The sequence below is a fragment of the Coturnix japonica genome, chromosome 4 (genome assembly GCF_001577835.2).
Source record: "Coturnix japonica isolate 7356 chromosome 4, Coturnix japonica 2.1, whole genome shotgun sequence".
Lineage (NCBI taxonomy): Eukaryota > Metazoa > Chordata > Aves > Galliformes > Phasianidae > Coturnix > Coturnix japonica.
In genome coordinates this window covers 41,327,597-41,351,026 of record NC_029519.1, presented here as the reverse complement: position 1 = coordinate 41,351,026, position 23,430 = coordinate 41,327,597, and the positions used below count along the sequence as shown (strand labels likewise).

The 23,430-nt window shown below is 49.8% G+C and overlaps 4 protein-coding genes and 1 long non-coding RNA gene across 10 annotated transcripts; 4 read left to right on the top strand and 1 right to left on the bottom strand.

Moving 5' to 3' along the window:
• Positions 1 to 1,039: 1,039 nt before the first annotated feature.
• LOC107313431 lies at positions 1,040 to 9,511 on the bottom strand. Of its 2 annotated transcripts, none has more exons than XR_001554993.2 (3): positions 9,427 to 9,511; positions 7,646 to 7,791; positions 1,040 to 3,505 (listed from the first exon to the last, which is right to left on the bottom strand). It is a non-coding gene; the product is annotated as an uncharacterized LOC107313431 (long non-coding RNA). The 2 variants fall into 2 exon arrangements; XR_001554992.2 differs by lacking the exon at positions 9,427 to 9,511 and adding an exon at positions 9,290 to 9,416.
• Positions 2,101 to 6,981, top strand: HPSE (heparanase). Of its 3 annotated transcripts, XM_015861614.2 has the most exons (13): positions 2,101 to 2,299; positions 3,109 to 3,254; positions 3,412 to 3,537; positions 3,649 to 3,822; positions 3,894 to 4,065; positions 4,205 to 4,252; positions 4,916 to 5,009; positions 5,227 to 5,333; positions 5,409 to 5,523; positions 5,796 to 5,914; positions 6,037 to 6,183; positions 6,348 to 6,556; positions 6,713 to 6,981. In XM_015861614.2, the coding sequence occupies exons 1-12, from the start codon at positions 2,133 to 2,135 to the stop codon at positions 6,505 to 6,507; spliced, it is 1,575 nt and encodes a 524-aa protein (XP_015717100.1). In that variant the 5' UTR covers positions 2,101 to 2,132; the 3' UTR covers positions 6,508 to 6,556; positions 6,713 to 6,981. The 3 variants fall into 3 exon arrangements, with proteins under 3 accessions (XP_015717100.1, XP_015717102.1, XP_015717099.1); XM_015861616.2 differs by having other exon boundaries at positions 3,109 to 3,251; positions 6,348 to 6,981; XM_015861613.2 differs by having other exon boundaries at positions 6,348 to 6,981.
• On the top strand, positions 9,056 to 15,118 carry COQ2 (coenzyme Q2, polyprenyltransferase). Its single transcript, XM_015861625.2, has 7 exons — positions 9,056 to 9,320; positions 9,410 to 9,576; positions 10,254 to 10,375; positions 10,594 to 10,679; positions 11,541 to 11,674; positions 12,111 to 12,299; positions 14,560 to 15,118. Exons 1-7 carry the CDS (start codon positions 9,056 to 9,058, stop codon positions 14,713 to 14,715), a joined length of 1,119 nt encoding a protein of 372 aa, XP_015717111.1. The 3' UTR covers positions 14,716 to 15,118.
• A 4,071-nt stretch (positions 15,119 to 19,189) lies between these two features.
• LOC107313420 (placenta-specific gene 8 protein-like) lies at positions 19,190 to 20,474 on the top strand. Of its 2 annotated transcripts, XM_015861602.2 has the most exons (5): positions 19,190 to 19,308; positions 19,449 to 19,568; positions 19,640 to 19,764; positions 20,153 to 20,256; positions 20,343 to 20,474. In XM_015861602.2, coding segments are annotated over exons 2-5 (336 nt in total). In that variant the 5' UTR covers positions 19,190 to 19,308; positions 19,449 to 19,462; the 3' UTR covers positions 20,344 to 20,474. The 2 variants fall into 2 exon arrangements, with proteins under 2 accessions (XP_015717088.1, XP_015717087.1); XM_015861601.2 differs by lacking the exon at positions 19,190 to 19,308 and having other exon boundaries at positions 19,315 to 19,568.
• A 187-nt stretch (positions 20,475 to 20,661) lies between these two features.
• Positions 20,662 to 22,137, top strand: LOC107313421 (placenta-specific gene 8 protein-like). 2 transcript variants are annotated; one of them, XM_015861603.2, is made up of 5 exons: positions 20,662 to 20,746; positions 21,298 to 21,427; positions 21,561 to 21,685; positions 21,782 to 21,885; positions 21,973 to 22,137. In XM_015861603.2, coding segments are annotated over exons 2-5 (336 nt in total). In that variant the 5' UTR covers positions 20,662 to 20,746; positions 21,298 to 21,321; the 3' UTR covers positions 21,974 to 22,137. The 2 variants fall into 2 exon arrangements, with proteins under 2 accessions (XP_015717089.1, XP_015717090.1); XM_015861604.2 differs by lacking the exon at positions 20,662 to 20,746 and adding an exon at positions 20,866 to 21,025.
• Positions 22,138 to 23,430: the final 1,293 nt, after the last annotated feature.

The window sequence follows — 23,430 nt, the reverse complement described above, 5'->3', positions numbered from 1 at the left end:
TCTTTCAGATTGGGTTTAAATGTTATAAAAAGGTTTTTGAATTTCAAGGCAATATTAGAAGCCATATCAACTTCTGAGGCTACAAAGGTAAATGGTGGTTGTAGTAGTTACTGAAAGAGAGCAGCTCTAGCAAGGAGATACGCTTCATAAAAGCAGCTTTAAAGATGTCTTAAGCATTCAGTCATGACACAGTGAGCTCCTTTTTCAAACTGCTATGTAAAACATGGTAACATTAAAGCACTTCATGTCAGGAGTGATCAAATCGCAGTTGGGTCTGCATTCTAAAATGGTCTCTGCTGCAAAAGGTGGTGGTAAATAAATGGTGAGTGGTATTTTAGTGCTGATTAGCTTGTTTTGTTTAGTGAATCCTTGAGTAGCAAATAAATCTGTTAGCTGCCTTTTGATGGAAAAATGCCTCTAAAAAGGTTAATTCTCCTACTTTCCTAGTGGCACTGGGATTTTTAATAAATGGAATTGAATATTTGGAGTATTAAATGAGGCCAAGAACTTGAACTGTAAGTTCTTTCCTACACAACACCTAAGCAGCTGTTCTAAAGGCTTATTGGTTTGTTCAGCTGTTACTCCACTTGAAATGTTCTTGGACCCTCATACTGAGGGATTTTGGAAACAAGCAGAAAACACTTCTGAATCAGTCCTCTACAAATAACACAATAGATCCCTACAGCAGATCACTAACCTGCTGGCCAAGAGCAATCCTTGCAACCCTCTCTCACTGCTCGTGGTTCTGTTTGTGGCTTGCAGAGAGCTGTGTCCAGAAGGGGCTGGTGGGAGGCTTGCAGCCTGGTTCGCTGCTGTGATCTCTGTTCTGGAAAGGTGCTGCAGTGTGAGCTGGCCCTCTGTAGGCAGTTCTGGTCTCATCCTGTGACTGAAAGCTTCATTCATCACTTTCACAGGCCTGGCATGAGGTGCAAGTTGTAATGAATACAAAGCATGTGAAGGTTTTGTTTTGGTTTGTAGATACATTATCTGGCTTCTGAAATCAATGGTTTGTGGTACAAAATGTGAGGAGACATGAAGATGATGCAGGAGGCCTTTGAGAAGCACAGCCTGTGGTTTTAATTATTTAAGAAGCCTCATTTTAGGTACATAATCTACTTTTGCAACTGAGTTTTATTTCAGTGAGGTTTCTTTTATACACTAATCCGACACGGCCAGTTCTGTTGGTCTGCATAAATGCTGTGATGCCACAAGAGCCGTTTGGCCTTTTGCACTGTTTATTCTTCCCTTCTGTGTTCCCTTTGCACACATAAATACAAGTCAGCTGGTTGTTGCTCAGGAAGAACAGGGGTGCTGCTGCTGGTGATAGCTCAGCACTTCCGTGGTTGGGCTGCAGACATTCCCAGAAAGCTATAAGCTGTTGCTATAAGCTCCTGCTGTGTGCCTGCCATTGGCACCGCTGGCTGGGGAGCAGCAGGGCTGTGTGGTGGCAGTGGGATGAGGCCAGTGTGGAGCATCAGTGCTAAGAAGGAGTTTTTAGGCATGTCCTGGCCCTCTTGCCCTTGCTCTGTAGCTCCCAGTGAAGCACTCTGCTTGTACTTCTATGGGTGACAAACGCTTCTGTATTCATCTCCCTTTGCTTGCAGGATGTTTATATGCCCCAATAAGTGATGCTAATTGCTATGTAATGATAATGTAGTGCTACTCTGCAGCTGCAAGAGGCTGCACGCTCCCCAAGTGCCAGCAAGCACCAGACCCATCGTTCCCACCATCTACTGTCTGTGGACTGTATCCCAGATGTAGCATCCCGGTCGCAGGGCTGGGTGGCTGCTGCAACACCCGTGGGGTGGATGAAGGAGCTGCTGCAGCTCACCCCGCAAAGGGTAGACACGTGCCATAGCCCAGAATTGGAAGCATCCTGGTGATCGTGGTGCTATGGGGAGTGTCGCTGATGCTTCCGCTCCGGCAGAGCCGTGGGTGTGTTTCCGAACGGCAGCGCCGATGCGATCTGGTTGGTCTCGTTCTCATGGAGGGTGACTTCATATCGGGAAAACTGGGAGCGGGCGGCTGCGGGGCGGTGCTGGGGTTGCCCGCCCTCCAGGGGTGGTGCTGGGGCGGTGGCGCGGCCCGGAGGAGGAGGAAGGTGAGGAGGAGGAGGAGGAGGAGAAGGAAGGATGCTGGTGCTGCTGCTGCTGTTGCTGTTGCTCTCTGTGCCGCCGAGGCAGACGGCAGAGCTGCAGCTGGGGCTGCGGGAAGCCATCGGGGCGGTAAGCCCAGCCTTCCTCTCTCTTACACTGGATGCCAGCTTGGCCCGTGACCCGCGCTTTGTTGCCCTGCTCAGGTGAGCCCTGCAGCCCCAGCCGCTCCTGGGGGAACGGGTGAGAGGATGCCAGGTGCTGGTGCGAGACGCTGGCAGGGGATGATGTTGCTGGCTGGGAGAGAGGCAGCATGAGCCTCGGTGCGGCTCTGTGGATGCTTAGCAGGGCTCTGGGTGCTGTGAGCCCCAGTGAATGCCAGAGAGCTTCTGCTGCACGTAGAGGTGAACAAGTAGCTGCTACAATCAAAGCCTTTTTCTGCCTGTGAGCAAATCCCAGCTCAGGGCTTCCAGGTGATGGACTCCGGTCACGTTCTTTCAGCTCTATTTCTTTGTTCTCTTCTCCTTTGGATTCAACTTTTTGTGTTTTGCTTTGTTTTTCCTAAAGCCTTTTAATTTCTTTCCTTTTCGCCCTCCTGATCCCAAGTTCTAGCCCTGCCCCATTGCTCCAAAGCTGTAAGGCAAAAACCAGCTTTATCTGAAGGCAGGCAGCTGCAATGACACCAGGAAGTGCTTGGTGGCCCTGTATCTGCTGAGTGTCCCCACAGGGTGAGATAGGGCTGCTGCCATCCCAGATAGCACTGGAACTGCATGTCCTGCACAACGTCTGCTCTACTTTGAATACTCATTCCATACATGCTCTCGCTTTGGAACAAAATCCATCCATTTGGTGGTTGTCCATGGAAATAGGGAGAAACAGTGCACAGCCAGCTTGAAGCCCACATTTTGACGGGATGGGTGTCTCAGATCCTCTGCTGCAAGGTGTCTCTCTGAATGCTGCTGATGCTTTGCCTCCATGTGGGAGACGACCCTGGCATTTCATTTACCTTCCACAGACACCCCAAGCTGCACACTCTGGCCAGCGGGCTCTCCCCAGGATACCTGAGGTTTGGTGGTACCAATACAGACTTCCTGATCTTCAATCCCAAAAAAGATTCAACCTGGGAAGAGGAAGCCTTGTCGGAATTTCAGGCCAATGGCAGTAAGAGGGATTTGATCCCGTGCTGCACAGAAATGGATGTGCAGTGCTCAGCCCCACCCACGCACCTCCCAGTTCCTTGCGCTGGGTATGACCCTTCGCGTGTTGCCTGATATGGCGATGACAGCTTGGTTTCTCCCATCCTTCTTCTGCCCTATAGATGTGTGTGAAGCACAGCCCAGCTTTGCTGTGGTTCCAAATCTTCTGCTCACCCAGTGGCCCATCCAGGAGAAACTGCTCCTCGCTGAACAGTCCTGGAAAAAGCACAAAAACACCACCATTACAAGTAAGTTTTTGATGGGTTTTCCCAGTAGGGTTTGCAACCAACAGACCGCAGCCTGCGGTGACCAACTCCACGCTGAGGCCTGAGGATGAAGCTGCCCTCTGCTCCCTGCAGGGAACACTCTGGACATCCTCCACACGTTTGCCAGCTGCTCAGGCTTCCGCCTGGTGTTTGGGCTGAACGCACTGCTGCGCAGGGCTGGCCTGCGCTGGGACAGCTCCAACGCCAAGCAGCTGCTGGGCTACTGTGCACAGCGCAGCTACAACATCTCCTGGGAGCTGGGCAATGGTAAGCACTCCCGCTTTGGCTGGGGATGAGCCCTGTGCACAGAGTGGTGCTGATGGGCACCTCTTCCCCAGAGCCCAACAGCTTCAGGAAGAAGTCGGGCATTTACATCGATGGCTTCCAGCTGGGACGTGATTTTATCCACCTGCGGCAGCTCCTGAGCCAGTATCCCCTGTACCGACACGCTGAGCTGTACGGCCCTGATGTGGGGCAGCCCCACAAGCACACCCAGAGCCTGCTCAGAAGGTAGGCAGGGTGCCCAGGGCCCGCGTGACACCGCTGGGAGGATAGCAATGACGTGCTCTGGGGACCACGGTGGGCAGGGACATAGGGTGGGTACTGCAGGATGTCACCAGTACCTGCTATAACCCTTGTTTGACTGCAGCTTCCTGAAATCCGGAGGGAAGGCGATTGACGCTGTCACCTGGCACCAGTGAGTACCGTCAGCTGCCATCACTGCTCTGCTTATTGGCTGTTATTCTTGTTAAGAACTGTCGATTCACATGTGCTAGTGGAAAGCAGGAGGTGAAACACCTCTGCTGGCAGGTCCCAGATGTCTCTGTATAGTGCTTTGCTCTAAACAACAGTATTCGAAGAAGACCCCAAATCTATGCCAGGTGTTGCAGCATACAGCAGCAGGGACTGCAGTGTGTGCAAGGTCATTTTGATTGCTAAACATGTTTTACCAATAAAAAGAGAAGTGATGTGAAGAGAAGTGACAGCACAGCAGCTTGGCTTCTCAAAATGACACGCAGAGCTGCACTGTATCTGTCCCTCTCGCATGGAGAGCTTTGCAGCCTTTAGGCATATGCTGTACTTTGGTGGGGAACAAGAGCAGCCTTGGTCCACCTGCAGGACCTCTCCACCCACACCTGGGGCTTGCACCGAGTCCTCCAGCTACAGAAAGATACATGACTGGGAAGGCATGTGGCTCAGCACAAACCAGATGCATGCAGAGCGGTTGCAAGGACAAGCAGTGGCTCTGTCCCTTAGAACAGCAGCTGGTGCAGGGACACTTTGGCCTTGCATGAGAGTAGATACCAACGTAGATATTTTTCCTTCATTTCAGCTGTTGTTTTTTTTTCCCCATTTCCAGCTACTATGTAAATGGCCGAAGTGCAACGAGGGAGGATTTCCTGAGCCCTGATGTGCTGGACTCCTTTGCCACCGCTGTACATGATGTCCTGGAGGTACCTGCTCTTCTTTAATCCTCCCCATGTGGCCTTGCACACAGAGACTGTTTGGCTGTGCAACAATTAATAAGCATCCTCCAAACTCAGCTGCTGCTGACAGTGCAAGAAACCTTAATAGTAGCAAAAGTAATAAGAGCAATGGGCATAGGTGGCTGCAGTAACCTCAGCAGACAAAACTTGACCCGTCTCCTATTTCCCTTCTCTCTCCACATAGATCGTGGAAGCAACAGTGCCCGGCAAGAAGGTATGGCTGGGTGAGACCAGCTCAGCATATGGTGGGGGGGCCCCCCAGCTCTCCAACACCTATGTGGCCGGATTCATGTGAGTGGCAGGGCAGGAGCATGGGAGCTGCTCTCATGCTGAGCCCCAGTGTGACCTGTGGCGGGTTCCTGGCAGGTGGCTGGACAAGCTGGGGCTGGCGGCTCGGCATGGCATTGATGTGGTGATGAGGCAGGTCTTCTTTGGTGCTGGCAGCTATCACCTGGTGGATGCCAGCTTCACGCCCTTGCCGGTGCGTATGTGACCTATCAGGAAACACCATGTCACCGGGCTGCCAAAAACACTGGGTATTTCTCCCTGATGTTGTGCCCATGAGTCTGACATGGGGTTTTCCTGCATGGAGGGCAGTGTGTCCCCTATGGGCTCCCTACTAGCTCCACAGAGCCTCATAGAAGGGGCACAGCACTGCCAAAATCATGGTGTGACATGAAAAGCTATGGGGACCAGAAGTGGAGTTGCCTCAAAAAAATGAGTGCTAGGTGGAGATGAATCCCATTCCCCCAGGACTACTGGCTGTCGCTGCTATACAAGAGGCTGGTGGGCACCCGGGTACTGGAGGCCAGCGTGGAGCGAGCGGATGTGCGGCGCCTGCGGGTCTACCTGCACTGCACCAACCCTCGGCAGTAAGCAGCTATTGCCCACGCGGTGGCAGCACTACGGTCGTGCAGCCACCCCAGGGCAGTGACCCAGAGGAGGTGTGTGGGCGCCTGTTGTTTCTACCAAACCCGTTGTCTCTCTCCTGCAGCCCCAAATACCGGGAAGGGGATGTGACACTGTTTGCCTTGAACCTCTCCAACGTGACCCAGAGCTTGCAGCTGCCTAAGCGGTTGTGGAGTAAGAGCGTGGATCAGTACCTGCTGCTGCCCCACGGCAAGGACAGCATCCTGTCCAGGTGAGCCCACACCTCTTCCTCCTGGAGCAAGGACTGTAGGCAGCCTCAGAAACCTTGCCTATTTGGGGGCTGTTTCTCGTGCTGCTCCGGGTGCCCTTGCTCACGCCCAGAGCCAGAGATGATGCGGGTGAGCACACCTGCAGTGTCCCATCGTACCTTGGCAGAGAGGTGCAGCTGAATGGCCGCCTGCTGCGGATGGTGGACAATGAGACGCTCCCCGCACTGCACGAGATGGCCCTTGCCCCTGGCAGCATGCTCGGCCTGCCAGCCTTCTCTTATGGTTTCTACGTGATCAGGAATGCTAAGGCCATTGCTTGCATTTGAGCACGCAGAGTAACAGGGCTCGCCATGTGGTGCCACTTGTTTTTACCAGGTAGGGAGGTTGTAGTCACAGGCTGGAGAAAGCCAGGTCACCAGAAAGGCTCCAGCACCCTGACAGCAATACTGGAGGGGCTCGCATCCCTCCTGCTGGGGAAACAGCCTGTTTGGGAGAAAGTTGTCTCACGACAGCTTCTATCACCTGTATAAGGTGAGTTCCCACTAGTGCAGCTGGTTCTCTTGGAAGCACACAACTCACAGCACCATCAGCGCCTTACAACACTCATAGCACAGCGGGGAGAAAGCTAACATGCACCGTACTTCCCTTCTTTGAGCTTTAAAATGATGCTACTGGCTCAGCCGGGTTTCAAGGCAGGAGGAGTGGTTTGTGGCTCACAAGAAGGCTTTACAGCACCAAGCAAGTGGATGTTCTTTGGAACTGTGATCAAAAAGGCACAATAAAATTTGTATTTCGATGCAGAGTGTGAAAGGAGTGTTTGCTTACGCAGCGTATGTGCTTTGATATTGGACCTTTTCCCTTTTTTTTCTTGTTTTTTTCTCGTTTTTTTTTCTTTCTTTTTTTTTTTTTTTAATGAAATAAAGCAATTTAGATTAACTTTTGGCAGTTTTCCTAGAAATCCTGCCCAGCTGGGGGTGGTTATTACCTGCTGGGAGAGCAGTGGCTGGAGACTCAGAGCTGCATATTTACACCACGCCTTGATCTCTGATCACAACCTACATTCGTTTTCATTTCTAACACAGGAAACAGAATTGCTCATGCTTGATTTACTGTAAATCAGATGATGGAAGGTGGAGTAATATCACATGAAAATAGGGAAAGGGGAGTCTCCTGAGAATGGGGAACAATTTGGCAGTTGTGAGAGGAAGATGGCAGTGGGGCGTTAATGACCTTTGATGTTTTCTTTAACAAGTGCAATCTTTCATTCCCTAGATGGAAAATTGTTTGTGAAGGGCCAGGGTACTTTACAAGGAATAGAAATCTTATATTGAAGAAACTTTTCTAGCTTGTTACCCTGAGCTTCTAAAAAGCAGCCTGCAGAAGTCCTGGGTTTTGCTCATTGCTTATTTCAGAGAATATGACCAGAAACATTGTCATTGTAACAGCAAATGGAATAAAACTTACTTAACAAGACAGTGATCTGTGTCTGACAGGACAGGTCAGGATGCAGGATGGTTTTCCTCAGCATAGATGAACAGCAGTGAAGGTTTCCTGGAGGTTTCCTAGGCCTGAATTAAGCCTGGGGTGACTCTTCTTGTTGTGAAATACGACTAAAATGGAAAAAAATATATAATAATTTAAGAGTTTTACTCTGCATGAGTATCTTTTATGGTCCTTAGCACATTGGTTTACAGCTGCGGAGTGCCACTTATCAGAACAGAGAATGTGAGACATGTGAAAGTCTCTTTCTTATTACACTGGTTTTCTACTTCCTCCTGGCAGTCACCAATTTGAGGAACTAAAACTGTTTCTCTTGGTTTTTGACCGTGCAACAGTTCTCAGTGCTGGAGGAAGCATGATGGGGAAACTGTTTTCTAAGAACCCCTGAATGGTAGCTCAGGAAAGTTTTTATTGCCCACATCATACCTCACCAGATTAACTTTTACAGCTCCATCCAAAGCTCACATCCCCAGTTTATGATTTATTTGCAATAAGGTGACAGAGAACCAAGGGAATGAGGCTGCAAATCTGGAAGCCCATTGCAAAACTGTGAATGTTTACTGCCTTGTGATTCTATGATTCTTATGGTCTGGAAAATGAGACATACGCTGCTGTGTGGGTACATCTGTATTTGCATGCAGTAATCTGAAGGAAATTGTGTGCATTAAACACTTTCATATAATCACAGAATTGCTCAGGTTGGAAAAGACCTGAAAGATCATCGAGTCCAACTGTGACCAGTCCATACTAGCTTAACTCTTACAACACTCCACTAAATCACGTCACTGAGCACCACATCCAAACGCCTTTTAAGCACATTCAGGGATGGTGACTCAACCACCTCCCTGGGTAGCCTATTCCAGTGTTGAGCAACCCTTTCTGTAAGGAAGTGTTTCCTAACATCCAACCTAAACTTACCCTGGTGCAACTTGAGGCTGAGTCCCCTCATCCTGTCACCTGTCTCCAGTGAGAAGAGACCAGCTCTTGCTGTAAGCACCTTTCAGGTATTGGAAGAGAGCAGTAAGGTCTCCCCTCAGCCTTCTCTTCCCCAGACAAAACAGCCCCAGTTCCTTCAGTCTCTCCTCATAGGGTTGGTTTTCCAAGCCCCTCACAAGCCTTGTTGCCCTTCTCTGGACCGGCTCCAGCACTTCAGTGTCCTTTCTGTACCGAGGTGCCCCAAACTGAACACAGTACTCGAGGTGAGGCCTCCCCAATGCCGTGTAGCCAAACAGCAGAGGGGCTTGTAGTGAGACACTAAGTGAGAGTAGTGACAGACTAAATGCGTTGCTGTGTTGTTACTTGGCTCCCTCAGGCGAGGTCCCCACACAACCGAGGGCTGCTTTTAACTTCACTTACCGGGCAACGGCACTACGCATGCGGTATGGCGCCCCACATCGCCCCGCCGGAAGAGCTTCCGGCTACGACAAGATGGCGGCGCTGCTGTTGGGATTGAGCCGTGCTTCCTGCCGCTTACACGCTGCTCGCCCGGCGCTGCCCGCCGCCATCGTGGCGCCCCGCCGCCCTGCCGCCCCGCTGGGCTCCCGGCGGCCTCTCAGCTTCTCGGCGGCCGAGCTGGTGCGCGCCGCGCCGGGTCCGCTGCGGCCATACCTGCACCTGATGCGGCTGCACCAGCCCGCCGGTAGGTGCGCAGCGCCCGGTGGAGCTGTGAGCCCGCTCGGTGATGCTCTCCCTGCCCCCTCGCTCATCCCCAGCTCGTTCTGCCCGCAGGGACGTGGCTGCTGTACCTGCCGTGCACATGGAGCATCGGGCTGGCGGCTGAGCCGGGCTGCCTGCCTGACTGGCACATGCTGACGCTGTTCGGCGCTGGGGCGGTCCTCATGCGTGGGGCTGGATGCACCATCAATGACCTGTGGGACCGTGACTACGACAAGCAGGTGGAGATGTTCCTCCTCTGTGTCTTTGTCCAGCAAGAGAGCAGTTCATTTGTGTTTCTTCCTAGGGTCATGGAAATAATTTTGCTTTATATAATGCTAAAGCATTGGACTGCGTGGGCTTTAAGGTTCCTTGCAACCCAACCATTCAGTAGTCCTGTGATTGCATGATTCTATCCTCTTTTAAATATATATGTATTTCTTCAATCATTAGTTTCCTCTAGAGAATGGCTGCTGAGAGAATCATTCCCAAGCGTGAACATACCTTTCTGCTATGATATATTTCTTCCTCCCTTCACATTATTAAGGCATGTGCAGAACACTTGATACCTATTTAGTAATTCTGTAGGAAGCTGGCTTTCAAACTGCCCCAAATTGACATTAGACCCATGCATCATACAAATGCAAAACCTGTTTTCCCTTTTGTTTTTGTGGATTTGTTTGTTTGGATGCTTGGCACTCATTTCAGCTTAAAGGTTTTTCTAATATCAGTTTCTTCCATCAGTTTACCTGGCACGGTTTCTCTACTCCTAAGAGATTAATTAAATTCAACAGGACCCCAATTAGGGTTAAAATAATTGCCTTTTTCCATGTGTTGTATAACATGCCGTGGCTTTAATTTTTGTGATAGATTCAGAATACGTTGAGTGGAGTATTAATGTGATTCCTTCCATGTTTAGGTTGCAAGGACAGCAGGAAGACCCCTGGCAGCTGGAGAAATCTCCACTTTTCAGTCCTTCATTTTCCTTGGTGGACAGCTCAGCCTGGCTCTCTGTGTGCTTCTGTGTCTGAATTACTACAGGTGCCATACAAGTTACCTTCTGTTGCTTGGTATTTCCTTCTTTGTCCTTGTTAAAGACAAAGAAGGATTTTGAACAGCAGACATGCTGGGATCAGAGGGGTTGTAGTCATGGAAGCAGTTTAGTGCTTGTTGTTCAGTAGTTCAGCACGTGTAATGCTATACAGTGTCTTGTGATCTTTAGCCCAGCAAACAGTAAGGTTGCTTGGTGCTCTTTACAGTATCATGCTGGGAGCAGCCTCCTTGTCTCTTGTGATCACCTACCCTCTGATGAAGAGAATAACATATTGGCCACAGTTAGTTTTGGGTGAGTTGGAAATGTTTTCAGTCCCTTCCTTCTGATCTAGCTTTTGGGGAGTTCCACCAATTAGTTAGTGATTGAACTTCAGCAGTCTGGTTTTATGCAGCTATATGTTAAAATAAGATTAGCTTGCAGGCAATGTTTGGCTATGCCAGAAGCTTCTTAAGCAGTGTTTCTGCTTAAGAAACATTACATTACACATGCAGGAACTGTGTTCTGTCTCATTTTTTGTTCATAAGCAGTCCTGTCTTTTGAAGCATTGAGAGAAAATGAATGTTTGTCACTTGAGAAAGAGCTCGACTTGAAGGGTTGTCTTTAAACCTTTCTTAAAAATACATTTCTTTAGTCTTCAGCCTCTACATCAAGTCTTACACTGAAGGTGATGACGCTTCCGTTTCAGAGTGTGCCACTAACACATCTCTGTGCACCTTGGCCTTTTCACTCCAGCTGCCCTCAGCTTTATCAGCTAGAATTGCCTTTTTCAGCCTGGAGGTGCCATGCTTGGCTACTGTGAACTCTTCTGTAGTTAGTTTTACAGACATTGAAGTGCTGTGATGTCAGTGCAGTGGAATAATTTTGTGCAAATGCTTCCTTCAGATAACAAAATCAAATTTAAATGGGGGGAGAATGTGTAGCTGTGTGTATTTCTCTTTATATCTCCCTGGTATTTAATTTCAAATTTCAAATTACGTTTATTAATTAACCTGACTGAAACTATGTGCTGGAAAATAGAGATGCCAGTATTGTAGAAGAAACTGCAGGCACGCCATATGCTTGAACGAATGGTACTGAGTTGTATATATGTAATACAGACTGCTCCTGGCACCTTTTTAATTCATTTTTACATTTGGTTCTCTTTGTTTTTAGGGCTTACATTTAACTGGGGAGCCCTCCTTGGCTGGTCTGCTGTCCAGGGGTCCTGCAACTGGTCTGTGTGCCTGCCCTTGTACTTTGCTGGAGTCATGTGGACCCTGGTCTACGACACCATATATGCTCACCAGGTAGAGCAGCAGTGATAAGTTTTACAGCTTTGTGTGTGATTGTTTGCTTAATATACAGCCTTGGTTTTCAGTAGTTATACTAACCTGCTACAGTTCTTCACCCTGAGATGACCAGCAAAGGTAGCCCAGCCCTTGGAACTTTTATTGCTTTTTGCAAATGTTTTACATAGCAGATAAAAAGCTGGAAGTGTAACGTGATTTTCATGCCCCTTTATCTGCACTGTGTAAATTAATGTGCATCTGGTATTAGCTGTTAGCTGCTACCACAGCTCTAAAGACCTACCTTTTAATTGGGATTTTAATTTGGGACCCTACAAATACACTTAAATAGGGCTCCTACTGACAACTATTGGAGGCTTTAAAAAGGCTCCCTGTTTTACTTTCCTTATGAAGCAGCAGTCGGTTTATAGATTTTCTGTTAATCCTTTCATTCTAGGATAAGAGGGACGACATAATTATTGGCGTAAAGTCCACAGCATTGAAATTCAAGGAAGATACAAAGCAATGGCTCAGTGGCTTCAGCACAGCAATGGTCCTGGGTTTGTGCGTGGCAGGAATGAACTGTGACCAGACTTTCCCCTATTACTCAGCAGTGGCTGCCGTAGGTGCTCACCTAGCACACCAGGTATGATGGATTTGTTTCTACTTTCAACACATCGGTGTTCTTGATAAGGAATCAGTACTTTTCAACCTTTGGCAGTTCACCAAGTACATGAAAAAACAATCATCTTGTAAATATCTGTGTAAAAATAATTCAAGTCTTTTGACAAAAGCTTGCTTCCCATAAGTAACTTTTACAGACCTGTCTTTTGAAGAGACCCTCCAGCTGTCCATAGGCTGTAGAGCATTGGTTTTCAGTCCGTTTCTAATCATTTCTGCTTCACTTTAAGCTGTGATGTCTTCCTGCTTCTGATAGCAGCTGCAGTTAGATCTACCTCAGGATCATGGATCTGTGGTTTTTTTTGACTACCTTCTGGAGCAAATATCAATACTATAATCTCTTAAAATTTGATGTTATATTTCACTATTGTCTTTATAGCAGGAAACAGTCGTGTTCAGTCTTGTACTTATGGAGGGTTACACATTTTAATGTATATCAGGGGGAAAAAAAAGAAAATTGAGCTTGCCCATGAAGGAAGCAGACAGGATCTTGTTATCTGAATGATTGCATTCTTCAGTCTTGTTGTAACAAGTTAGCCCTTAGGAAAAGTAATTGCTGGCCTTTAATACTGTCAGCAGTCTGAGGGGTGAAGAATGGAATTAACACAAAATTTGATGTTTTGGGGCCCATTACACTTCAGTGACTCTTCAGAAGGGAAGTTCATGCAGCTCACAGGTACTAGAGATGTCCATGGGTTATAAAACTCCTGCAGTACTATGGTCTGTTACCTGTCAGCAACTGCTTTCCTTAGAGATTGTAGTTGGAAATTAATGGAGGAAAGCGTTCCACTTTCCACTGCGGATTGGCCTTGCACTACAAGTTGTGGCACAAGTAGAAATTATCTTCCTGCAGAGAGGATTTTATTGGTGGGGTTGCAGGATGTAAGGGACGAAGAATGTGTGACAATAACCAAGCTGTATAAGCATGTCACGGAGTAGCTTTTCATCACAGAATCATCATAGAATAGCCTGGGCTGAAAAGGACCATCCAGTTTCATCCCCCCCGCCATGTGCGGGGTTGCCAACCACCAGATCAGGCTGCCCATAGCCACATCCAGCCTGGCCTTGAATGCCTCCAGGGGTGGGGCATCCACAGCCTCCTTGGTTTTCCTTAAGTTAGTGAATTTGTGTCTGAGGGAGGAGTTTGGGTCACACCGGTGCCAAATTTCTGCACTGCTGAAGGAGACTGAGATGTCAAATTTGCTTTGCGTTTCTGAAGGTACATCTTACGGCTTGGCTGCTGTTGGGTTTCACTTAGCCATCTTGTGTTTTCATTTCTCTGTGCTCAAGGTGCTGACAGGCTTTAAGGGCGTGAATAACACTGGGATTTAGAGATGTGGGCAGTGTTTCAGACAGTTTGATGAGAACCCATCCCTTCATCTCTGCCCAAGTGCAGATGGCGGAGGAGTGGGTTTCCTAGGGAGGCTTTCATTTCTTTCAGTTGGATGTGCTCTCTCTTGACCTCCTGGGTAGTGCAGGAGTGAATAGCAGGATTTGAGGTTTTGGGAGGTGTCTCTATGAAATATTTTCACTTTTGTTGTTTAAGATTTATTTTCATCATTCTTCCTGAAAGACTTCTGTATCAAGTTTCATTGCTAGCTCTTGTTTTTCAATAACACTGCTCTTGCTGCACTGTGTGGTTTTCTTTCTTTCTTCTCAAGCTGTGAACAGCTGCCAAGCTGGGCAAATCTTGCTGCGAGCAGGTGTCCTAGTTCCTCTTTGCAACAGGGACGTAGGTGAACAGTGAGAAGCAGCTGAGCGTGAGCTGGTTGTAGCGTCTGGTGTAGCTGGGCAAGCTGGGCAGCACAGCAGCTCCATTGCTTTCTCTCCCTTGCTTTGTTTCTACCAGAGCACAGGGGGTGAGCAGAGATATGCAAGGTGCAGGAATGTTGTTTTTCTTCTTCAAGTTCCTGTTGAAGAATTGGCTGCCTTCCTGCTGAGGAAAATATCTGAAGGTTTCTTTACCTGCTCAGACATTTTTACAGATTTTACTGTCAAACTGCACACATGCATATTTAGGCTGCTTGTACTGTGATTCCTTGGTAGGGTCCATGAGTAATCCCATCCTCTGCAAGCACAGAGCATTCCTGTTTCTTTTGGGGCTCAGGGTAGGTTTAGAACCTGAGAAGTTTTGGATTTATAGACTTTCCTGTGTCTGCGATGCATCAAATCTTTGTATGTCAATATAATGCTAACGGCGGGATGTTTATATTGTACTTTTGCAGATTTACACTTTGGACATAGATAAGCCTGAAGACTGTTGGAAGAAATTTGCTTCAAATCGTACTGTAGGAGTTCTGCTCTTCGTAGGGATCGTGCTTGGAAATCTGTGGAAAAGGAAGAACTCTGAAACTGTAGAAGAGCCCTTAGAAAGAAGGTAGTTGAAATTATTATAGATACTGATGTTTTAATCTGGCTAAAATGAATATCTGTAAGGCAGGGAGCACTTTTAATAGGATTATTTCTGGTTTATTCTATTTATTTATAAAAAGCTGATTATTTTTTTCTTTTTTTTTTCTAAAAACAAACACAAAACTAACAAAACACAACGAAACAAAGCACATGAGACTGTTTTACAATGTAAGTTGTGATTACTCTTGAACGACTTCAACCTCCCTAATAGTGAGGCTGCTCAGTTGCTCCTATGTAATACAAGGGAACTCCTGACCTGCTCTCCAGACTACGAGCCCAGCAGTTTGTACAGAACAAGACTGATGTCTCAGTGGCAGGATATAGGAAAATGCAAAGCAATTTCAGTATGTAAATAAAATCTATCTGTACGTGTTTGGTGTTATGGTTCATTTCAAAAGCATTTACGTCCTGATTTGGAGCTTGTGTGAAGTAATCAGATTTTTAATTTGACATGTCTGGATGCAGTCAGTGCTCCATGAGCTCCAGAATGCAGAAATGTCACCAGAAAGTATTGCAGAGTACCTTATGCTCAGAGCACTGCATACAGGCCTAGGCCTCCAGCACAAGAAGGATACAGAGCTATCGGAGCAGGTCCAGAGAAGGGCTATGAAGAAGCTCACAGGACTGAAGAAAGATTGCTTGTTTGGCTTTGAGAAGGCTCTGGGGAGACCCCCATCCCTGGAGGCACTCAAGGCCAGGTTGGATGGGGCTCTGGGAAGCCTGAGCTGGTGGGGGCAACCAGCCTACAGCAGGAGGTTGGGGTAGGCTTTAAGATCCCTTTCCAGCACAACCATTCTGTGATTCTATGATTCTGTGATTTGAATGTGGACTACCATCTTAACAACCAGCAGCTAATGCCAGCCAAGCATGCATGAGTGGTGGTTGGCTCTAAACTACCAACTTGTCTTGAGAAGTGAATCTCATTTCCTCCTTTTAATTCCAGTTGCTTACCTTCTGCTTTCTTCTGTTTGAACTCCTATGGAAGGAACTTGTTTGTAGGGGGAGGCCTGTGAAAAGTAAGAATAGCAACAGCGGGTTAAAACTACAGGGCTCCAAACCATTCTTGGGCTTCCAGTGCTTTATGGTTGGCTGGTTATGCAGCTGGCATACTGGTTGCACTTCTCTTTGTTACCTGGAGTCTGCATTGTGGGACTTGCTGTGGAGGGAGCAACAGGCACTCCTGTTCCAGGAGCTTCAAATGCCAGAGCTGACCTGTGTTCACCTGCTGGTAGGTGGTGCGCATGCAGCTGTCTACCCTCGTGTCTTAGTTTCAGCTGGGAAGGAATTGTTTTCTTCAGAGTGTCTGATATGATGCTGTTTGGTTCTAGGAGAAAAACAATGCTGATAACACACTGATGTTTATAGTTGCTGCTAAGCAGTGCTGTACAGAGCCAAGGCCATTCACAGCGAAGAGCCCTGGGAGCTGGAAGGGAACAGAATTAGGGCAGTGGACTTAAACTAGCCAAAGGGATATTCCATACCATATGGCATCACGAGGAAGGAGAGTTTTGAAGGGGGCAAGCAGGGCGGTTGCTTGTGAATCACTTGTTATATGCATTGTGTATATATTCATAACTATTATCCTTTATCTTAGTAAATAGTTTTATCTCAGCCCACAAGTTCTACTTTGTTTCTCCCGATTCTCTCCCTCATCTCACTGGGAAGGGATGAGCCAACAACTAAACCGCACAGGTAAAACCATCTGCCAGGTTAAACCACAACACCTGGTGCCATCTGAACAAATCACAGTGGGTTGTTTGGTCTGACTGCATCAACAGTTGGAAGAGGTGAGAAGTTCACTGAAGGGCTGAAGTCAGAACAGATTACTTTTGTCTTTGCATCCACCAGGTGCAAGAACTTTCACTTGGGTTTCGTTTAACTTGTTATGAGTTGCAGTGCACCAAGATGGTTGCTCATTATGGCATAACAAGCAATGGGAATTTGCCATACTGGGGGAAAATAGCTGGGGGACGACCAAATGGTGCCGTGATAGAGCTGAAAATGAAATAGTTGGTAGTTCCTATAGCTTGTCTTGCTACAATGAACAACTCTTTGTTCCCAATTTTGCTAACATAATACTAAACAGTTTGCATAGAAAGTCCTTGTATGTACCAAGTAGATAACAAGGACATACACTGATCCAGTACCAAGCAGACAAAGGAAGCTCTGTTAAGGAAAGCAAACATTGTGCGTCCAAGGCAAGAAACTGACACCCAGCTCAACCAGTGAACATAGTGAAAGATTTTGCTGAGTTAACCTACATCAAGAGGGAAAACTGAATGCATCTGACTTCCTATTGAGCTTTGATTATGAAGCACTTACAGGGTAATACAAGAATGTAGTGATGTAACTGATATTTATACGTAAGTGTCTTAATGTTTCTTACAGTACCTTAGGGATTATGGCAAAAGTTGCATTTCTTACATACTAATGTGTCTTTAAGGCACTTTGGTCTGAGAAGAGCTCACGTTCTGTGGCACCTGTGGAAGTCTCATGCCCCTCCTGCAGCAGCAGGGGTGCCCTGGGACTAGTGGGTGCAGTCCTGCCCGTGACATAGCTTGGAGATGGATGGGCTTTAAGGTTCCTTCCAACCCAAGCCTTGATATGCTTCTGTGCTTCTCTCAAACACACAAGAAACAGCAGAGGAAGAGTGGGTCTCACAGAGCCTTTCTTTTACTGGTAAGGAAACACAACACACCTCTGCCCACGAAGTGTCTGCATGCACAGCGCTGGCAGAACAACAAGGAAACCCGTCCAGATACCACAGAGTATAAAAGCAAAGTGTAAAAATATGGCTTACACCTCAAGGTGAAGGAAAACAAAGCAACGCCCAAACCTGTCTGTGTGTGTGTGTGTGTGTGTGTGTGTGTGTGCAGCAGGGCACAAATCCTCTCAGGGTGAGAGAAGAGGTGATGTTTAGAATCAGCCCCAGCTTGGACACCATGTCTCTCCAAGGCCGTGCTGCACCTCGCTCCAGTACATGCAGTACTTTGTTACTGCAGAGCTTGGTGGGACCACGAACAGGGAAACTACAAGTATTAACAAAGCAGCAGGAAGCAGGTGTCTGGTGAGTGGCCTATGAGGGAATCACTTCTGGGAAGCACGTTCACCAAATCTCAGCTCCAAACATGGCGGCCCCAGCTGCAGGAAGCAGATAACAGCGTGGGTCCTGCCTGTCCCTAGGGTAGGAGCAGGACGGGGTGCTGGGCTTTAGGTGGAGCAGCTGTGGTTTCACACAGGAAGGGCCTGGCCCTGCTGCCATCGCGTCCCACTGCTCCGAGCACTGCTGCCAGCACAAGCGATGCCTTTGCCCCACTGTGTCCTCCACGGGTTAGTAGTATGGTGCTGCGTACTCCCCAGCATGGGAGGAGCAGCATAGCGAGGGAAAATGATGTGTACACACATACACGTGTGTTGGTATAAATAAACTGATGAATAGAAACTTAACAGCAAAGCTTAGTTACCAGCCAGCAAGGTATTTATTGGCAGCGCTGGGGCAGCACTGAGGTAACTCACCAAGAGTGCTCCCCCAGCTGATCCTTTGCAAACAGGTTATATTTTCACATCTGTTACACACATGATGGGGGGAATGGCATCAAGCTGCACCAGGGGAGATTCAGGTTGGACACTAGGAAATACTTCTTCCCTGCAGGAGTGGTCGGGTGCTGGCATGGGCTGCACAGGGAATCACTGCCCATGGAGGTGTCCAAGGAACGCTTAGATGTACTGAGGGACATGGCTCAGTGAGAACTATTGGTGGTGACAGGTGGACGATTGGACTGGATGATCTTAGAGGTCTTTTCCAACCTTGCTGACACTGATATTCATCAAATTTCATCAAATTCATTCCCAAATTCATCAGCCTGGCCACCCCCACTGACTGCCTAACAGGTATTGCCTCCATAGCTATCTTCGATGTTATCTAGGGTCCTTCTAACATCCATTGTTAGTCCCTGAGGGTCGTTTTCTTCCTCCCAAGGCTCCTTTTGTCCCTCAGATTGCCCTTGCATTCCGCAGCAATCAGAATAGCCCGCACACACAGATAAAGAAGACAAAGGGGAACATCTCGTAGCTGTTCCCACGTTCTGCTGTTCTTCTGCCTTGTTAAAGCAGAGCAGCCTTATAACATCCTCCCATCTACAGCAGTACATCACAACCATCATCCACAACATGCAGGGATTACTGCGGTGTTGCAAGCAAGCACTAACAGAACATTTTGTGTAATTACTGCTTCAGATCGCTGTTTTTCTACTTTCCCCTGCTCAGCGAATGGCTTAATGCAAAGTGCTCGCCGCATCCTACGTGGGGATCGAGGGGCGCCGTTAAAAGCTGCTTTACGGGCAGGCTGCTCCTTGTTTGCGGCTCCGTTCCGTTGCTGCAGGTGCCTGGTCTCCACGTGCAAGGTCGGCAGCACCCGGTCTGACTATCGGTTTCTGTTCTGGGCTCTGAGTCGAGGCGCGGGACAGGGAGGAGCCGTGCATTCATTGGGGGAGACACATATTTGTTGCGAAGCACCCGCTGCCCGGCACCACTTTCTTCCTCCCCTCCGTCCGTGCACCGAGGTGAGCGCGGCCCCGGGAGCGGCTGGTTCCCCATCCCGGTGCCAGCAGCTCGGCTCGGCACAGCTGCTGCGAGCGGAGCCTTTGGAGCGAGCGGTGCCGCGAGGACGCGCTCACCTGCCTGCCGCCCCCTCCTCTCGCAGCCCGGCTCTCAGCGATGGCCACCGTGGTGACGATGCAGCCCCAGGCGATGCCCACGGCCGCCAACGCCAGGCCCATGTGGCAGACGGGGCTGATGGATTGTTTCACCGACTGGAGCGTCTGTGAGTGCCGGCGGGGCAGGGCGGGCGGCGGGGGCCGAGAGCTCGTTCCGACGGCGCGTCCCCCTTTGCAGGTTGCTGCGGGCTGTTCTGCTTCCCCTGCTTGGCCTGCACGGTGGCCGGCGACATGAACGAATGCTGCCTCTGCGGGACCAGCGTGGCCATGAGGACCATGTACCGCACTCGTTACAACATCCCGGTCAGTGGGCTCGGGCGGCGTGCTCCCTTCTCCCCCCCCTCGGTTTGTCTCAGTCCCCCGCACATCGAGGCGGAGGGGCCGCGGGCAGCGCTCAGCGCCTTCCTGCCCCCATGGGGGATCGGCTCCGTGCGGGGGGTGGGAAGTGCTTTTCCTGCTCTGCCTCGGACCGGGAAGACAAAAGATAAGTTGCCGTCCCGAGGCCGGTAGTCAGCCGGCACGTCCCGCTCGCTGTGCTTCCATCTCCTGCAGGACAGCCCGCTGCTCTGCGGGCAGATCGCCATAAAGAGACATGAGATGCCGAGGGTGACCAGCTCGGCACGGCCTTTTCTGTGTCAAAACCGTGTTTTTGGGAAACCCCGCTCTTAGCTCCTGCCTCTCTGTCCCACAGGGCTCCATCTGCTCTGACTGCTGCGTCACCTCCTTCTGCCTCGTGTGCTCCGTCTGCCAGATCAAGAGAGACATCAATCAGAGGAGAGCGATGGGCATCTTCTGGTCGGTGTGCCCTGTCTTTGTGCCCCACACCACAGGGGTGTATGTGGCTGCCTCCCCCTCCTCACTGCCTCATTTTACCCTTGCAGATGCCGTAGAGAGGACGACACCACCTCTGCCTCATGGGAAAGAGGTGTGAGACCACCTGCGACCATTGCCTTCCCCCCATCCCCCCTCATTCATGCCCCCAATAAAGAGCAATGCTTACCTTACAATGCTTACCTTGCCTCTTGTGTCTTGTACGGATGGATTTCCACTAGGCTTCTCCCAGTTGTACCTTTCCTAAGCAATCTGGGGTGCACTTGGGGTTCTGGTGGAGGTGTCACCCTCTGTCATGTCAGGCTTCCTCATCACACTGCAGGCGGGGCGCATGGACGTTGGCCGGGAGGAGTACAGGTTGGCAGCACCCAGGGCATAAAAGGGCTGGGGAGTGGGGCAGGGCAACACAGTGCCAGGAACAGGGCAGGTGTGTGCAGCTGGAGGGAGATTTGGGGTAAGACGGTGGGAGATTGGGGTGAAACAGCACTGCCAAGGGAAGGGGTGATGGGTATTCCAGTGGGAGTGGGTTGTGGTGTTGTGCAGGAGGAGCAGCAGCAAGGGACAAAGGTTAGATTCCAACCCCTGTGCTGGGGATCAGAGCACAAAGCAGCCTTGCCTTGTATCCCCATTCAGGGCAGGCAGAGCACAGGGAACTTCTTGCATGGGATGTTGCAGGGCATTGCCATCAGTTAATGAAAAGCTGTTGAAGCTGTGAAGCTGAAGAGAGAACAAGGTGGGGTGAGGAAGGAAGGGGCCTCAGGTGGGGCTGTTTTGGGTGTGGGCACAGAGGTAGGAGTGGGTGTCAGGTAGAGGCTGTAGCCTCTGGGCTGTGGAGGACGGGAGCAGGGCATTGGTGGCCTTAGGGAGCCGGATAGTGGGGAGGGATGGGAGATGGTGGTTGGGTGTGGGGAAGGGAGGAGAGTGGAGGAAAAAAGCAGGCTGCCCTGGAGCTGCTGAGGGGGGAATCCCCTTCTTCCCTTCCTTCCCAACCATCCTGCCTTCCAGGACGCTCAGTGCAGAGCCCTGACCATGGCCACCCGTCATGTGGTGACGATCCAGCCCGGCTTCTCTGCGTCCCCACAGCCCGGCAGCTGGAACACAGGGCTGCTGGACTGCATGTCTGACTGCGGTGTATGTGAGTACGCACCAGCCCTGTGTCTCGGGTCCCTCCCGAGGGGATGTTGGTAGTGGGGATGTTGGTAGCGTTGCTGTGCTCTCCTCCTGGGCTGGGCCAGGCCGTGAGCTCGGGGCTTCCCTGTTTCTCACAGGCATCTGTGGAGCCTTCTGCTATCCCTGCCTGAGCTGCCAGGTGGCCAGTGCTATGGATGAGTTCTGTCTGTGCGGCGGCAGCGTGGCCATGCGGACACTGTACCGCACCCGCTACAACATCCCGGTCAGTGGTGGGCTGGGGAGGGGGGAAGCGCTGTCAGGTGACCCTGTGTTTGCGGAGCCAGGAGGGGTTTTTCACGTGATGGCGTTTTGTCATCAGGGCTCCATCCTGGGTGACCACTTCTCGGTGCTGTGCTGCCCCTTGTGCTCTCTGTGCCAGCTGAAGAGAGACATCGACTATCGGAAAGCACAGCGCACCTTCTGGTCAGTGCTCCCTGCACCCCGGGGTCCCAGAGCCCCTTCCCAGCAGGCCCATTACCTTCCACCCCTCAACATCACCTTCTCTTGCAGATGCTGCTCCCCTGCCTGTGAACCTGCCTGTGTGAACTGACGGCGCTGCCCTTTAGGACTGTTTGGTTTGATGTGTTGTTTTTAGGGCTTTTTTTCGCCCCACTGATTTGGTTTTTTTCCCCCCTCTTCAGTAAGGCGGTCAATAAATAGCAGTGCTTGCCTTCACTTCTGCGTGTGTCTGTGTTTATTCACTTGCTGTTCCCTGATGTTATGACTTCTGTGGCGTCCAAAGAACAACATGCAGCTTTGTGCTGAGCATTCAGAGCAGCACCGAGCACACCCGGTAGAGACCTTCTCTTGCAGAGCTGCACCAGGATGGGACTAGACCACAAAATTTGGTGGGAAAATAAAGAAACAGGCAATGAAGCAGAAGCTGAGCCAGCTGTGGACACCTCAGCTCCCCCCTGCATGTGGCAGCAGGGCCTGTGATGGCATGGATAGAGAAGCGGTGGGGACCACAGTCTGGCTTCTCATGTCTGCACGAGCCTCATGAGGAACCACAGTGCAGAGCCCACCTGCCCAGAGCCCTCGGGTTTGGGGAAAACCTGTGTGCTTGTGGGCTGCCTTGCTGCACAAAGGCATTTGAGCTCAGGGCACCATAGATGCCTATACACCAGTGACAGGTGAGGACAGCCCTGTCCTTTATCCCCCACACTGCTGAGGGACCCCTCTGGGGCTCCTGTTTCCCCTCCCTTGGGGTCACTGGGGCTGTGCGGGTGTTGGCTATGTGCTGCAATGGTTTCCCTGCCCATGGGTGTGAGCTGGTGGTGAGTGGATGTGCAGAGTTCTGTAACATAAAGGGCCGCGGAGGCTTTGTTGCTGTGTTTTTTATTATTCTTGGAAAGCGATTACGTTTCTAACAATCCCTTTCTGTATGTTTATATTCATTTACTCAAGGTGGTTCCGGTGTGGCAGAAATCAAACTGCTCCCAGGACTGAGCCCAGTGGAAGGCATAAAAGCATCCTGCTGCAGGATGGTCTGTCACAGGACACAGCATCAGCAGGCACCAGCCACCGGGGTCCCTTCTGCCCTGGAGACCTCCTGTGGAGAAGCTCTCACAGCAAATCTGCTCCTGGGTAAATACTGAGTTAATGTTATCCCTTTTCAGTGTCAATGTGTGGGTGGGTTTTAGGATGTGGTTTGGAAGGTGGGGGCTGTTGAAGCTATGTCCTTCCTGCTGGAAGCCTGGAGAAGGCTCTGGGGAGACCTGAGAGTGACCTTTCAGTATCTAAAAGGGGGCTATGAGAAGGAAAGGGACAGGCTTTTTATCAGGGTCTGTTTGAAAGGACATGGGGAAATGGTTTCAATCTAAAAGAGGGGAGATTAAGATTGGATGTAAGGAAGAGCTTCCCTTCCATTTCAGATGATTCTATGGTCTTAAGACATCTCCTTCCTATCTGCTGCTGACAGCTGTTTTTCCAGGCAGCCCATTCTGTTCTTACAGTTTGTTACTTATC

Coding starts and splice junctions, on each gene's coding strand:
- LOC107313420 (XM_015861602.2), top strand. CDS start 19,463: ATGGCCACCGTGGTGACGATGCAGCCCCAGGCGATGCCCACGGCCGCC. Junction 19,569..19,639: donor TTTCACCGACTGGAGCGTCT/GTGAGTGCCGGC, acceptor CCCCCTTTGCAG/GTTGCTGCGGGCTGTTCTGC. Junction 19,765..20,152: donor GCACTCGTTACAACATCCCG/GTCAGTGGGCTC, acceptor TCTGTCCCACAG/GGCTCCATCTGCTCTGACTG.
- HPSE (XM_015861614.2), top strand. CDS start 2,133: ATGCTGGTGCTGCTGCTGCTGTTGCTGTTGCTCTCTGTGCCGCCGAGG. Junction 5,010..5,226: donor CTGTACATGATGTCCTGGAG/GTACCTGCTCTT, acceptor CTCTCCACATAG/ATCGTGGAAGCAACAGTGCC. Junction 5,915..6,036: donor CACTGCACCAACCCTCGGCA/GTAAGCAGCTAT, acceptor TCTCTCCTGCAG/CCCCAAATACCGGGAAGGGG.
- LOC107313421 (XM_015861603.2), top strand. CDS start 21,322: ATGGCCACCCGTCATGTGGTGACGATCCAGCCCGGCTTCTCTGCGTCC. Junction 21,428..21,560: donor CATGTCTGACTGCGGTGTAT/GTGAGTACGCAC, acceptor TGTTTCTCACAG/GCATCTGTGGAGCCTTCTGC. Junction 21,686..21,781: donor GCACCCGCTACAACATCCCG/GTCAGTGGTGGG, acceptor TTTTGTCATCAG/GGCTCCATCCTGGGTGACCA.
- COQ2 (XM_015861625.2), top strand. CDS start 9,056: ATGCGGTATGGCGCCCCACATCGCCCCGCCGGAAGAGCTTCCGGCTAC. Junction 10,376..10,593: donor CTGTGTCTGAATTACTACAG/GTGCCATACAAG, acceptor TGCTCTTTACAG/TATCATGCTGGGAGCAGCCT. Junction 11,675..12,110: donor ACACCATATATGCTCACCAG/GTAGAGCAGCAG, acceptor CTTTCATTCTAG/GATAAGAGGGACGACATAAT.